Source organism: Theropithecus gelada, chromosome 14, assembly GCF_003255815.1.
Source record: "Theropithecus gelada isolate Dixy chromosome 14, Tgel_1.0, whole genome shotgun sequence".
Lineage (NCBI taxonomy): Eukaryota > Metazoa > Chordata > Mammalia > Primates > Cercopithecidae > Theropithecus > Theropithecus gelada.
The window spans coordinates 92,824,359-92,840,810 of NC_037682.1; the positions used below are offsets into that span (position 1 = coordinate 92,824,359).

At 38.0% G+C, this 16,452-nt stretch overlaps 1 protein-coding gene across 1 annotated transcript in view; it reads left to right on the plus strand.

The window, feature by feature from the left end:
* The window catches only part of ARHGAP42 (Rho GTPase activating protein 42), a 309,795-nt gene that overhangs the window by 172,263 nt on the left and 121,080 nt on the right, over window positions 1–16,452 (plus strand). Inside the window, exon 4 of the mRNA XM_025358156.1 lies at window positions 192–263. Within this exon, the coding sequence (XP_025213941.1) occupies window positions 192–263 (72 nt within the window). The remainder of the gene's footprint in view (window positions 1–191; window positions 264–16,452) is intronic.

The following is a 16,452-nucleotide window of genomic DNA, read 5'->3' on the forward strand; positions in this document are numbered from 1 at the left end:
TCAAGGGAAATAATATGTGAAAACAGCTTAATTATAAAGTAGAAAAACTGTATATAACATGTAAGTTGTTTTTATAGATGCAAACAAAAACAAAAACAGTCTATTTGATACGTTGGATAAAGCAGCCATTTTTTCAATGTTGTTGGCATGAAATTCTGCAAGATTTAATATATGTGCATTTTTTATTTCAGATCCAAAATGCTAATGATGTATTAATTGCACCACTTGAGAAATTTCGAAAAGAACAGATAGGTGCAGCAAAAGTAAGTGTTACATTTTATTATTCTTTAGATATTCTCCTGATAATTAAAGATGACATAATTTCAGATGTTAACATTTTTGAAATTAGAATGACCTTTTAAAAAATTTTGCACATCATTTTAAACTTTTTGCATAGAGCCTATTACAAAAGACTGGACTTCTTTTAGACATAAAATATATTATTCTACTGAGTAGATGAAAAGCATGTTATAAATGAGTTCTTCCTATCCCAACAATTGTAGGAATTAACTATTTTGAAGACAGGGTGAAATTATGAGGAACTCTCTTCCTAAATAAATTAAAAATTAGGGACTGGGCACATTGACAATTCAAGCAATGATTATATGAGAGCTTTTAATATTCTTTGTATTTCTTATTAATAAAAATATGTGTTTGTGAAAAATTTAGAAATGTTTGTCACAAAGCCTTTTTGTTAATGTTTAATTGACTATGGACCAATTAAATTTTTTCTGATTCTAATAATCTGAAATTTGCCTGCATCCTTATTCTTAGAGCCATATTTTAACCACTTGTGCAACATCATGGGAGCATATAAAACTTAAGGTTTCTAAAATAGAACTAATCATCTCCTCTCCCATCCTTCCCTCATTCTTACCCTGTTTGAGTTTTCCTTTTAGTCAATGTCATATCCCTTCCCCATTCAGGCAGTGCTGTCCATTCTAATGCAGAATTATTTCTACTCCTTTCCTCCTTACCTCTGTCTGAAATATTTGAAATAGCCTACTAATTGATCTCCACACCCTCCTTCTAATATATTAACAAATTTTCACCATCTTCAATTATGTCATTCTTCCAATGATGAAACCTTCTGTGGTTCTGCTTGACAGTTTTAATTTTGATTATGAAAGCTTTGCACAACTTGGAATTTTGAACTTTGCTACCTTTCAGTATACCCCACCAGCAGGCATAATTTTCTGTTCACCGGTCTCTGTATATACCTGACACTAATCATGTCTTTGCCCAAACTTTTCCCTCTCTCTGGAATACTTCTTACACTTCACTTTTTGAAGTCTCGCCAGGTTTCATATCCCAGCACCAGAAACAAGCCTTTCTTATATAGGCCTTTCTCATGCAGATGTTCCCTTCTAGAACCTATTTGGTTTCCTTTTCGTAGGATTGAATAGCCTTTACACATATTTCTCTTAAGAAGTTAACACAGTTTGCCTTGATAAGAATTTTATGTGCATTTCTCCACCAATTGTGAGCAATTTTCAAGTGAAGGACTAAAATCAGAACCATTTTTATGTTAATTAATTCAGCAAATATTTATCAGTCTCATGGTTGGCTCACACGTGGCATGCATGGTGTTTGATAAGATGAACGGATGTAGCTGTAAACAAGTCAGAGATGATTCCTGCACATATGTCCCTATTATCTTTCATGAAAGACAGACATAGAAGTAATTACAAATGTATTGGAGATTGTGATGCAAAAGTACAGAGTGCTTTACAAGGGCATAATTAATGGATCTGAACTTGTCCAGGAAATCAAGAAATGTCTTCTGCAAGAAGTATTAGGTAGAGACCTAAGTCATGAGGAAGAAAAAGGGGACACAATGGTGGGGAGAGAAAAAAACTTAAAAATATTCCAAAAAAGGGAATGGAATATGGGAATGAATAAAGGTTTTCTTGGTGGAGGAGGGAAGAGCTTCGCATTTTAGTAGAAGAAAGTCCAGTGTGTTTGGAGCACAGTGGACCCTGGAGGCAGAGGCCATGTGTGCAGCTTTGTAAATGACTCACAGTATTTTACTCCCTAGCCTAAGGGCAGTGATAAACAATAGAAATGTTAGCGGGAGAGTGATATCATATTTGTATTTTAAATGTCATTCTAGCTGCATATCATGCATGGATAGGAGTAGGACAGACTACCTGGGCAAACCAGTTTTGGGGCTGGCAGTTAGTGGCTTTAGATAAGGAGGGTGAAAGTAACTGTGGGGACAAGGAGATGTAAGAAAGCTATATTAGAGGTGAAATGACAGTAGTAGGAAGTGGGTTACCCACTGGAAATTTAGGAGGAGAACGTTTCAGGAAAATGTCTCTCTGGATTTCAGGTTGCATAATTGGGTGGTTGTTGAACCACTTACTGATATAGGCAACATTTATGTTGGATGGCAATGATGGTAAGTTGAGTTTTTAGTCACGATGAGTGAAATTTAGGCTCCTCTGAGACATCCATGTGATGTTGAATTAGCAGGTGTGTATTCAGATCTGAACTAGAAACAAACACTTGGGAATTCTGTCTTCTAGGTGTTTATTAAAGTCATGGGAGTAGATTAGATCCCGTTGAGAAAGAATAGAGCGAGAAGTGAAGAGGACCCAGGATGCTTATAACCTAAGAACTGTCTCAACACTTGATGTTTAGGGAAAGAAAGACAGGAAAGGAGACTGAGAAGGAAGGAACAAAAGAAAGAGGAAATGACAAGAATGTGGTGTCCTAGCACAAGGAGAGTCTTTTCAAAATTAGTAATAGCTAATTTTTATCGGCAGGGACTTTCAGTGAAAATCTGTGACCTAATTAAATAGTCACGAGCGAACTGTGAGGTGGGTACTGGTTTTATACCTGCTTACAAATGAGGAAAATGATGGGGTGGCCTGCACCAAATCACAGAGCTGATCTGAAATCACAGAGCTGATCTGAAACAGTCAGTGTGGTCCCCAAATGAAGCCATTTTATTTCAGAGCCTTGACTTACAATATTTCACTTCATCAATGTTGTTTTTATAAAATTGAATTAGAGCTTTGTGAAAATTTTTTTCCCTAGTACACATATTCCAAGTTTTCTAGCCCACCAAAAGAGTAAGTTTCATCTGTTTGGTAATTATCTTTTTCTTACGTGGAGGTTTAAGTTATCTTACAGTTGCAGTGGCAGGAGTCTTAGTAACATTTTATTTTGTTTTGTAAACATCTCAATTGCAGGACAGATCAACTGAGAACACCCATCAGTATACTATGTCTTTACCTGTTCACTGGAAGGTTAAATTTGTGATTAAATGAAGCCGGTCTTGAGCATTAACATTATTCATTTAGTGTTTTGGTGGTGGTGATTCTGTGTATTTTATCTGCCTGATGCATTTAGTACTAAATTATTTCTAAGCTGCCAAGTAGTTCTTGCTTAGCAAATTGAATAGTGAATTAAAAACAGGCATGTTTGGCCAAGTGCAGTGGCTCATACCTGTAATCTTAACACTTTGGGAGGCTGAGGCGGGTGGATCATCTGAGTTTGGGAGTTTGAGACCAGCCTTCTGACCAACATGGAGAAACCCCCTCTCTACTAAAAAAATACAGAATTAGCCGGGTGGGGTGGTGCATGCCTGTAATCCCAGCTACTTGGGAGGCTGAGGCAGGAGAATTGCTTGAACCCAGGAGGTGGAGGTTGTGGGTGAGCAAAGATCATGCCATTTCATTACAGCCTGGGCAACAAGAGCAAAACTCCATCTCAAGAAACAAAACAAAAAACAAGCAAACAAAAAAATAAAACAACAACAACAAAAAACAGGCATGTTCTTCCAAAATATATGTATAGATAATTTTCTTTTGGCATTGTGGAATAAACATACATGAAAGTACTTATTTTTTTCTATTACTTCCTTCCCTGTTTACTTAGGTATTTTCTTATTTGGTGCATAAAGTTAATTCTAAAAGTGACACTCCGCAGCTTTTCAGCCTTTGCCTTGAAGATTTCCCACAAGCATGTTTGGGCTGATTAGCCAGCTGGAAGGCAGGGCTGTTGATTAAGCGTAGAATCTTCCACTGCAGTCAGCGACCTCTTCAGCTTGGTCCACACAGGCAAAACAGAGTGGAAAATGCTGAGTCAAAGTGGCCCTTGCCTTGCAACCAGATGATACTGTTTAACTGCAGTGGATAAGATCCATGGACCACAAACATTTCCTTTGTAGTGTGTTCTATGGCACTTTGAGACACCTGATACTTCACTGTGAAAGTAAGGCTCTTGGTAAGTTACAGTTGTGGGAAAGAAGCATCGTGCATCCGTGAGAGGCATTAGAAAAGATTAGTAATGGGGTTGTTGAACTGAAGGACAGGAGGAAATGGGTTCTGCTGTTTCAGATACTTGAAGATTAGGAGAATTATCTATAAACAGTTGTCAAGGATGTATTTATTTAAAGTTTCTTAGTAAGTTGGTATATTCAGAATGAAATTGTGTTACAGGCCAGACATATTACATGTGTCAGAGGCTTAGATTGAATGTTTAGTTTCTCCTGACACACTGCTGCTTTAAGTTCTAGAATACTAGTGGAAAGTAGGTATTCAGAACGCTTGATGTCAACTCTATGAATTTCCACCATAGGAATATATCCATAGTAGTCATATTAGGTTGATGCAAAAGTAATGGCAAAAACAACAATTACTTTTGCATCAACCAAATAGTATAGAGTGAGATGAATCATAACTGGTTTTGGATGCTTTTTGAATAAATTGACAATTCTATTTCCATTTCCATGACTGTATTGGAAACTTCGCTGTTCTCAGAGTTAATTGATTGTAAGGTCCTCTCTGCACTTTATATGCCTGTTGCTACGTAGACCAGCTGACTCCGAAGTATAGATAGAGCTGTATGTCTGAGGTTTTTTGTTTGTTTTTATTTTTATTTTTATTTTTATTTTTATTTTTTTGAGATGGAGTCTCACTCTGTCACCCAGGCTGGAGTGCAGTAGTGCAATCTTGGCTCACTACAACCTCTGCCTCCCGGCTTCACGTGATTCTCCTGCTTCAGCCTCCTGAATAGCTGGGACTAACAGGTGCCCACCACCATGCCAGGCTAATTTTTGTGTTTTTAGTAGAGACAAGATTTCACCATGTTGGCAAGGCTGCTCTTGAACTCCTGATCTCAAGTGATCCACCCACCTTGGCCTCCCAAAGTGCTGGGATTATAGTCGTGAGCCACTGTCCCCGGCCTTTGTGTGAGTTTCGAATCAAAGATAATATACTGTGGAAAAACAAATGTATATTTATAAACATACATACATACCAGAGTATTACATACGTTTAGTGATGGAACTTGCACTAAGGAGGCCAAAGGCTCATCTTCCACATACAGATGTATATTATACAGAAACAAACTGGGAAGAGACGTGCTGGCCCAGTGAGGATCAGAACTCAGTTCCTCAGACCAGAAGCCCTTCTACTCCCTAGAGCAACTCTGTTGTGAAATACTTCATTTTCTTTACCTTTAACAAATAAATGGTTTAGTGTGAAATATCTTAGTTATCAAAATGTTTTCAAATATGCCCAAACCTACCCCTTTAACCAAGCATAGTTAATACGTTTCCCTTACTTTTGAAATTCCCCTTGATGCCCAGTGTCCCCAGTACACTGTAGGCAATTAATGCTGACTTGTTTCATTAGAGATAAGAAACTTGGGAAATACTGCCCATGAAAGTTAAAGGATACATTTTTATTTCTATGAGAAATGTTTTGTGAGACATTGGTTTTTATTTTTACTAAGACTTTAATAAAAATCATATGAACATTCTTCTATGGTTTTTATATAGAAATCAACAATATATTGCTAGTCATTTTATAATAGAACTTGATTTCTTTATATTGTTTTCATGTTGAAGACTGTAATGGAAACCGATAATTCTGGTCCCTTTGTTCTGTCCATTGTAGAGTTTGTTTCTGTCTCTGAACATTTGTTTATTATTTTTAAACATGCCTTATACATGCAGTTATTTTAGCATGTAGTATCCAAAAAATCTATACATAGTTGTCACAATTCCTGTTTCAGTCTTAGATTTCTGTCATGTGAAAAGTGACTGCAGTCTAACTTGTCTCAAAATAAAAATAGCTTAGAGAATCTAAGAAGTATTACAAATGCCTCACTCAACTCGAACAGAGTTGCAGGATACAAAATCAATGAAAACAAGCAGCTTTCCAATGTAATACTATTAATTAACTATCCAAAAGGAAAATTGAGAAAATAATCCCCTTTATAATAGCAATAATAAAATTAGGTGCAAAGTTAACAAAGGAGGTAAAAGATCTGTATATAGGCAGGTTCCTTGGAAATAGATTTTGTAGGTTCAGTTCCAGACCACTGGCCTAAAACAAATATCCCAATGAGTCACACATATGTTTTATTTCTTACAGCATATAAAAGTTATATTCACACTATACAGTAGTCTCTTAAGTGTGCAATCAGTGTTATGTCTAAAAATCAACATACATACCTTATTTAAAAAATACTTTATTGCTAAAATATGCTAACAATTATCTGAGCCTTTAATGAGTTGTGTTCATTTTTCTGGTGGATGGTCTTGCCTGGATGTTGGTAGCAGCTGACTGTAAGGGTGGTGGTTGCTGAAGGCTGGGGTGGCTTTGGCAGTTTCTTAAAAGAAGACTACAGTGAAGTTTGCTTCACAGGTTGACTCTTTCATGAAAGTATTTTCTGGAGTGTGTGATATTGCTTTTTGATAGCGTTTTACCCGTAGTAAAATTTTAAATCTTTTAAAATTGTAGTCAATTCCCTCAAACACTGCCTCTGCCTTATCAATTAGTACATGGAATATTCCAAATCCTTTGTTAGCATTTCAACAATATTCACAAGGAATAGATTCCATCTCAAGGAACTAGTTTCTTTGCTCATCCATAAGAAGCAATTCCTCATCCTTTAAGTTTGATCATGAGATTGCAGCAATTCAGTCTTGTCTGCAGGCTCCTCTTCTAATTCTAGTTCTCTTGCTGTTTCCACCACATTTGCAGGAAGTTCCTCCACTGAAGTCTTCAGACCCCTCCAAGTCATCCGTAAGGATTAGAATCAACTTCTTCCGTGAATCATAAATGTTGTCAATGGCTTCTAGAGTGGTGAATCCTTTCCAGAAGGTTTTCAATTTACCTTGCCTAGATCTGTCAGAGAAATCACTGTCTTTGACAATGATAGCTTTACTGTATTAGTCTGTTCTCGCACTGCTATGAGTAACTACCTGAGACTGGATAATTTATGAAGAAAAGAGGTTTAATTGACTCACAATCAGGTACAGAAAACATGGTTGTGGAGGCCTCAGGAAACTTACAGTCATGGGGGAAGGGCAAAGGGGAAGCTAGCACCTTCTTCACATTGCAGAGCAGGAGGAGGAGAGAGAACAAAAGGGGAAGTGCTACAAACTTTCAGGCAACCAGATCCCATGAGAGCGTACTCTCATGAGACTAGCAAGGGAGAAATCTGACCCCATGATCCAGTCACCTCCCAGCAGGCCCCTCCTCCAACACTAGGAATTACAGTTTGATGTGAGATCTGGGTGGGAACACAGAGCCAAACCATATCAGTTATGAAATGCATTTCTTTAATCATAAGACTTGAAAGTCAAAATTACTTCTTGATCCATGGGCTGCAGAACAGATTTTATGTTAGCAGTCATGAAAGAACATTAGTCTACTTGTATATCCATCAGGGTGATCAGGTAAATTGGCAATGAGTAGTTCTATATTTAAAGGAATCTTTTTTTCTTAGCAAAAGGTCTCAAGAGTGCACTTAAAATATTAAGTAAACTCCCCATCTCTACTAAAAAATACAAAAAAAAAAAAAACTAGCCAGGCAAGGTGGCGGGCACCTGTAGTCCCAGCTACTTGGGAGGCTGAGGCAGGAGAATGGCGTGAACTCGGGAGGAGGAGCTTGCAGTGAGCTGAGATCCTGAGATCTGGCCACTGCAGTCCAGCCTGGGCGACAGAGCAAGACTCCGTCTCAAAAAAAAAAAGAAAATATTAAGTAAACTATGCCGTAAAAAGATGTGCTATCATTCAGGCTTTGTTTAACCTTTCTAGAGTTCAGGCAGAGTAGCTTTAGCATGCATCTTAAGGGCCCTAAGATTTCTGAATGGTAAATGAGCATTGGCTTCAACTTAAAGTCACCAGCTTCATTAGCCCCTAACAAGAGAGTCAGCTGGTCCTTTGATGCTTTGAAGCCAAACATTGACTTCTCTTCTCTAGCTATGGAAGTCCTGGATGGCATCTTTTTCCAAGAGAAGGCTGTTTTGTCCACATTGAAAATCTGTTGTTTGGTGTAGCCACCTTCATCTATGATTTTAGCTAGATCTTCTGGATAACTTTCTGCAGCTTCTACATCAGCATTTGCTGCTTCACCTGAGATGTCTATGTTAGGATATGGCTGCTTTTCTTCCCCATGAACCAACCTCTGCTAGCTTCAAACTTTTCTTCTGCAATTTCCTTATTTCTCTCAGCCTTCATGGAATTGAAGCGAGTTAGGACCGTGCTCTGGATGAGGCTTTGGCTTAAGGGAATGTTGTGGTTGATCTTCTGTCTAGACCCCTAAAACTTTTTCTTCATATTTGCAATAAGTCTGTTTTGATTTCTTACCCATTTGTGTGTTCACTGGGGTAGCACTTTTGATTTCCCATAAGAACTTTTGTATTCACAGCTTGGCTGACTGGCACAAGAGGATTAGCTCTTAGCCTCTGTCAGCTTTCAACATACCTTCTTCACTAAGCTTAATCATTTCTAGCTTTTGATTTGAAATGGTAGACATATGACTTTTCTTTTCAGTTGAACACTTGGAAGCCATTGTACGGTTACTAATTGGCCTAATTGTGTGTCAGGGAAGAAGGAAGCTGGAAGAGAGAGAGACAGAGAATGTCCAATTGGCAAAGCAGGCAGGACACATGCAGTATTTATCAGTTAAATTCACTGTTTTATATAGGTGTGAGACCATGGAGTCCCAAAACAATCACAATAGTAGTATCAAAGATCCCTGATCACAGATCACCATGACAAATATAAGAATCATGAGAAAGTTGGAAATATTATGAGAGTTAGAAAGTTGTGACACAGAGACGTAAAGTGAGCATCGTTTAAAAAATGGCGCTAATAACCTTTCCAGACACATAGTTGCCTCAAATCTTCAATTTGTAAAAAATGCAATATCTAATATACAATAAAACAGAGTAATAAATGAGTCATGACTGTCCTTATAGTTCCCTTTATTATATCTTCTGTCAGTGGCACTTACGTATATAAAGTTACAGAATTATTCACTTTATTTGATCATCTTTTTTAACAATAATAGTACTTGACCCTTTATTTTAGTTAACTAAATGTTGCCCTGAGCACTTTACTTGTAAACTTACTTAATCCTCACAACCAGCCTATTAAATAAGACACCTGTTAAACTCATTTTATAGGTAAAGAAACTGAAGTGAAAAGAAGTTAAGCAAATGGACCAAGGTAATCTAACTAGTAAGGAGTAGAATCAGATTTTAAACAGAAATGAGATAAAATATATAGTTCTTTAATAGCACATTTGGTGCACAGAAGACATTCCTCTTCTCCTTAAATAAGGAATACTGATGAGCTCATTTGGGTAGTGAGATAGTGTCTTATAATATCAGCAGCAAGTTCTATATTGTTATCTTAACTTGAAATCAAACTCTGGCACTTACTAGAAGTATAAACTTGGACATTCTAGTTGCCTTTTCTAAGCTTTAATTTCCCCATATGAAACATGGAGAAAATAATACAACTACCTTCATAGGATTGAAATAGCGTAGACATTTCATATAATTTGTTTAGCATAGTTTCTTCCACATAGTAAGCACTAAAATGTTTATTGTTTTTATTTTATAATTATTCATAATTATTGCTATTACATACTTTCTGTGAGTGTAACAAAAGTATCATTGTAAAAATGAAGTCATCGTGCATGTAGATTAGTTCGCCTTATTTTGTTTCATGGTCACACTTTATCAATATTCAAAAATCAACATGGAGACGACAACAACAAATCTGGGTTGATTTTTGAATATTGATAAAGTGTGGTTCACAGGGGTACCTAGCAAGAAGGCATCTAGATGGACATTACTTATAACTAATGACACTATACAACTTATTGAACACTTAGATATAGTGTTCCATATATAGCACTCTTATAAAGTAGAAGGTATCATCATTTTTCAGATAGAATGATGAAGGAGCATTGCCAGCCACCAAGAGGTGAATATATACTGTAGGCGAAATTTGAATCCAAGTTCTTTTATACTTAATTCAATAACCTTGGCACTATACCATACCTGCATCCTTTAAAGGAATGTAAATCTTTCCTCTTTTTTTTTCCTTTGTAGTTCATAGTGTGTTTTCTCCAACTTTACAACATCCTAGTGAGGTATCAGCCCTGACCCCATTAACACCAATGGAAGAACAAACCAAATGACATCTCCTGGAAACTGTTAGTCAGTAGTTATTTCTGCATTTAATGTTTCTATGCCAGTCGTTGCAGATGCTGAGCGCTACTCAGGACACTGAGGCAGGAGAATCACATAGAGTTAGAATTTTAGATAGGAACACAACCAAGAAGCCATTCTATTGGAAAGTTTTAGAATTCAAATCAATATATGTATATCACTATATATTAAATATATGCATACATACATCCTTATATAGATTATTATAGCTTTAAGTGGTTCCTCTATGCTTAGATAGGAAAATAAGCTCTTATAACTTGATCGTACTCACATTGTAGATAAGATTTCACTATTTTACCCTCCTAATGATGCCTTATTTTGATGCCTAAGGACCAATACTTATGAAATGTTTTAAGCTTCCCTCGAAATTTTATTTTTCCAGAAGGTCTTTATGCTATGTTTTTAGGTCAAGTATGCATTTTTAAAAAATTAATACTATTTGCAAGTGCCGTACATAAATAGTTATTGGCTGTGCAATACAGTGGAGCCTCATTTATGTCATTGTTGACATCTATGTGAGAGATCTTGAGATTGAAATCTTGCTATACAATAAGATTATTTTCATTTTTCAGTGCTCAACCCTCTTGAGTGAGAGTCCAGCCTGTTTTCTTGCAATGAAGTCTTCTCTGTAGTAGATCCAGTTACTTACAGTAAATCTGGAGGAGGGAGAAATCTCAGTTGACTGAAGAAAATTTTCTAGGTCTCTTGCTTTTAGTAGGGCCAATAGTGAGGAGTTAAGCTCTGCTTGAAACATCTCCATAGCACACAATTTCCCTGTGAACTTTGTATCTTCTCTACATAACAAGGTGGTGTTCTTGGTTTAAGAGCTGGTGCTTTTATCTGTAGGTACATTCTTTCCTCTACCACATTTCCCTGGCTGCCCTGCTGCGGAAGAATTTGCTATAGAGAATTTATTCTAAATGTATTTCATGATACCTAGTTTGGCCTTGACATTGCTATACGCATTACTATTTTTACTTATAGCTTCTTTGTTCAGGGTTATTGTGGTTCCAGTAGTCTTTGAAGTGGTCTGGAAGCTATACGTTCTTTCTGCTTTTCAAACTTAAATGGTGAGAAATATTCTAAAGTACTTAGGAAACCTCATATTGACTTCCTTGGAAAACATAAACAAGTACTCAATAAAATTGGAAACATTGTATTTCACACTTATGTTTTAGAGTTCAAAGTTACAGATACACACAGGAGTATGTTTCAAGTGTTTGGAATCAATAGATTTGCAGGGCTCATCATTTGGTGTTAACCACAGAGCTTTGATAAAGTGACAACCGTCAGTGAGTTAAGCCATTCTGTGTTTAATTTTATTCTGTAATTGTTGATTGGTTGTTGAGAAAACACAGATATCAGAGTTTATTATCAGAGTGATCTAAGAAAGAAGGTTAAAAAAAAGGATTTTCCAAATAATTGTAATAAAATACTTTTGTATACCTTATAATCTATTCTTCGGTACTGTTGTAAATAAATTGTACCAGCATTTGAATTTTAAGTGTTTTATTGGGTTGTTCCTACTGCCGTCACCAACATTCTATGTGTATTAAATTAGTATTAAAACTTTATAATATACATGGAAGTAATTGGAAACCCTCTAAAGACTATGAATCAGTGAGGCAAACATTTAGAATCTGTCTATAGATTTAAAAATTAAATTATGAACCTCAGCCTGTTTCCAGTATAAAAATTAACTAAAATCGGCTGGGCACGGTGGCTCATGCCTGCAATACTAACACTTTAGGAGGCAGAGGTGGGTGGATCACTTGAGGTCAGGAGTTCGAGACCAGCCTGGCCAACTGGTGAAACCCCGTCTCTACTAAAAATACAAAAATTAGCCAGGCATCATGGTACATGCCTGTAATCCCAGCAGGAGATTGAAGCAGGAGAATCACTGGAACCTAGGAGGTGGAGGTTGCAGTGAGCCGAGATTGCGCCACTGTTCCCTAGCCTGGGTGACAGAGGGAGACTCTTTCTTTAAAAAAACAAAACAAAACAAACAACAACAACAATGAACCTCAGCCTATTTCCAGTATAAAAATTATCTAAACCCTTTTCTTACGTCAGAAATACATAAAATTTTCATGTCCGTTCTACCAACAAAATGTATTGACCACCTGTTTGTCAAAGCTGCCAGGATTAGAATCTACAAGGAAGTGTCAGCATTTGCTGAACATCCCTGTTAGATTAATTTGTTCTATTTTTTAGATGGAGTTTCACTCTCATTGACCAGGCTGGAGTGCAAAGGTGCGATCTTGGCTCACTGCAATCACTGCCTACTGGGCTCAAGAGATTCTCCTGCCTTAGCCTCCTGAGTAGCTGGGATTACAGGCACGCGCCATCACGTGCAGCTAATTTTGTATTTTTAGTAGAGACAGGATTTCTCCATGTTGGTCAGGCTGGTCTCAAACTCCCGACCTCTGGTGATCCACTCACCTTGGCCTCCCAAAGTGTTGGGATAACAGGCGTGAGCCACCGTGCCCAGCCTGGTTCCTTTATTCTTAATATGACATTGTTCGTATTTACCTAACTCTTGTTCTGTATAAACGGCTCCTATTTTTCAGTGTTCTTGTTGAAATTTAGCAATGAAAATGGAATATGAAGCCCCCAAAGAGTATCTGGATACTATAGCATTTTTAAAAATAGTATATTTATATTGATCAGTAAAATTATTTATCTTATTGTTCATGTCATATTATTTATTCAGACGAAAATAAAATCGCAGCAGCCCTTAAGGTGCAGCTTTTTGATCCTTTCCTTGCCTAGTAGACGTTTTGGTGAGACTTTTACTATGTTTTAGTTTTTGTCTTCCAAATTAATGAGATTTTTTTTTTTTTTTTTGAGATGGAGTCTCACTCTGTCGCCTAGCTGGAGTGCAGTGGTATGATCTCAGTTCATTGGAACCTCCGCCTCCCAGGTTCAAGCAATCCTCCTGCCTCAGTCTCCCAAGTAGCTAGTATTATAGGTGTGCACCACGCCTGGCTGATTTTTGTATTTTTGATAGAGATGGGGTTTCACCATGTTGGCCAGGCTGGTCTGGAACTCCTGACCTCAGGTGATTTGTCTACCTCAGCCTCCCAAAGTGCTGGGATGAATCAGATTTTTTTTTAGAATGTAAATTTGATCATTTAATATACTGACAGGATCTGCTCTTCTACCTCATTCTCCTTTCCCAGTCTTGAGTCAGGAGAAATTTGATTACCATGCCATCATCTCTCCCATGTTGTCACTGACACAAAAACATTCAATTGGATGGTGTTGATCTGCTTTGTAACAAGCACATTCCTCAGCATTGGGGGATGCAAAAATACTATATGACGCTTGCCCTCATGGACCACACACTGTAGCAGAAGAAACTCCAGAGAAATAAATAATTATGGTTTAAAGGCATCACTGATATACCTGAAGTATGCCCATCATATCTTTCAAGCACAGCGGGAGGAACAACTCACTCTGGCTAACCAGGGGAGGCTGGCAAAGATCCCTGTAAAGTTATACCATCCCGCAGGTGCAATATAAAGACTGGTGGAAATTCTCCAGTCAGTACAGGGGAAAATGGCATCCCTGGCAAAAGAGAAGACAGGGAAAGGAAGTGACATAGTGGTATAAAAATTTGAAATTTGTTATGTGGCTTAGAAGCTTGATATATACTGGTGTGATTGCAGCTGCTACATTTAGCCTTTTTTTCTCTCTTTTTGGAACATGAACCACATTAAGAAATATATTTTACATCACAATTTAGCAAGTATATGTGCTAACATACTTCTGTTTCTACAAGGGATGTATTGTGGTATTTTCTATTGCATTCTACTCTAATTTAGTTCATTTAAAAAAAAAATGCTGATTCTAACCCATGAAACTCATTGTATAACCTACCGGTGTGTTATATAACCCATGGTATGAGTAAATACCAGGCCAGAGTTTAGCGTATACATGTAAATGGGGGATGAAAGCAGAATTAGTGAGAAATGAGGCATGAAATAGCCAGCTAGGGTAGAATAATGGAGAGTTTTGTGTCACATCCAGTTCTTTTGTTTAATAATAATGATGATCAGGATATAATTGGTATTAATAACATATGTCAGGCAGTCTTCTAGGTGGCTCACATATGTTTATTTATTTAATCTTTACAATAAACTTGTGAGGTAGGGCCTATTATTTTCAGCCTCTTTTTACTAATGACGGAACGGAGCCACAGAAAGGACAATGTAATTTGCCTGAGATTAGGCAGATACTAAGTACCAGAGCAGGGATTGAACCCAGGCATTTTAACTCTAAGGCACATGCCCCTCACCCACATACTGTATTCATGAGGGCCGTCCAGTCTTGACTCTGCATTTCAGGAAGACAACTTATGAGCAATGTGAAAGGCTGGTGTTGAGAAACCACCCACCAGCCAATAATTAATAATTATTTACATTAGAATGTTCACAGTTGTCTTTGTTTTGTGTTGCAGAATACCTGAGTTGGAGTAATTTAGAAAGAAAAGAGGTTCATGGTCCTGCAGGTTTGGACGTTCAGGTGCAAGGCACTGGCTTCTGCCAAGGGCGTTTGTGCTGTACCATACATACGGATGTTCAGAGCTGGACGTCTGTGCAAAAAAGGGACCAAACAGGAGAAGGAATCTCACCTTATAACAACCCTCTCTTGTGGGAAGTAATCTATTCCCATGAGAGTGAGAGCTCACCTAGTCCCAATAGACAGCATTAATCTATTCTTGAGGCACCCAAACACCTCCCACTAGGCCCCGATTCCCAGGACTGCTACCCTGGTAATTAAACCTCAGCATGAGTTTTGGTGGTAACAAACTACATCCAGACCATAGTAATGATAAATTTTGTTTACCGTCAATGTCTGTTACCTGCCAGACATTCAAGGCTTGGAAACCGAACACAATATCAGCAGGAGAGCAGGTGTGGACACCTCGGGCCTGTGTCAGATCACAAAGGTCTTTGACTGTAAGCTCCCGCTGAATACCATCAAGCAAAGGGCAGACCTCTGGAGCCCCCATCTTTTCCATGGAGTTCATAGATGAGCCTCTTTGTTGGCCCTCCCGCTTCCTTGGGGCACCACCTTTTGCCTTTTTCATTCTCTACCTTGATTCTGCAACTTCTGGAATTGTAATGTGTTTATTTTTGCGCCAGATTAGTTCTCCAGTCTGCCATATCTTTCCTTTTTAAAATGTATTCCTTCCCTTCCCTTTGGCTAGGATAGGCTTATTGCCCCATCCGTAAATTCCACTGTTATCCAGTCCCCAAAAGAAGTGTGGCACAGGATAGAGTGAATCCAGGGCTATCTTTAACAGTTCTTACTTGCCAGCTCAAAGCACGGATCTCAGGACTCAGACTCTATTCTCTTTTACCTCAGGATGAGTTTTCCACCCTGCAGTTAAGGGTGACTTTTGTTTCCATCCTGATTTGCAAATGTTAATTTCTATGTTTTAAGATAGGGGTTGGCAAACTGCTGACTAAAGCTATTCCTCTCTCTCTCTCTTTCTCTCTCTCTCTCTCTGTCTGTCTCTGTGTGTGTGTGTGTGGCTCATGAACTGTGAATGGTTGTTACATTTTTATTTTTTATTTTTTGTTTCACTTTGATTTTTTATTTATTTTATTTTTATTTTTATTTTTTTGCTTTTAAAGTTTTCAGACTTTATTTCACGGCCATTGACACAGGAACGTACTGGAGTTAGTAACCCGGTGCCCAGCCTCCCCACCATCTGCTTTATCAGGTCCTGCTCCTAGGAGGACTGGGCTAGGGCTGGGGCTAGGGGTGGGGATGGAAAAGGACATTGCAGTTTAAGACAATTCTGGCTTCGGAGCCATCCCTGCCACCCCTGCACCTGCCCCTTGACCTTGGTGAGACACTTGCTGGCCCCTGGTCATTCTGAGCCAAGGATGACCATCACTGACACTAGGGGGAGGGTTTGCAGTGAGGCAGCCCTCAGTCACTCTCGGCTG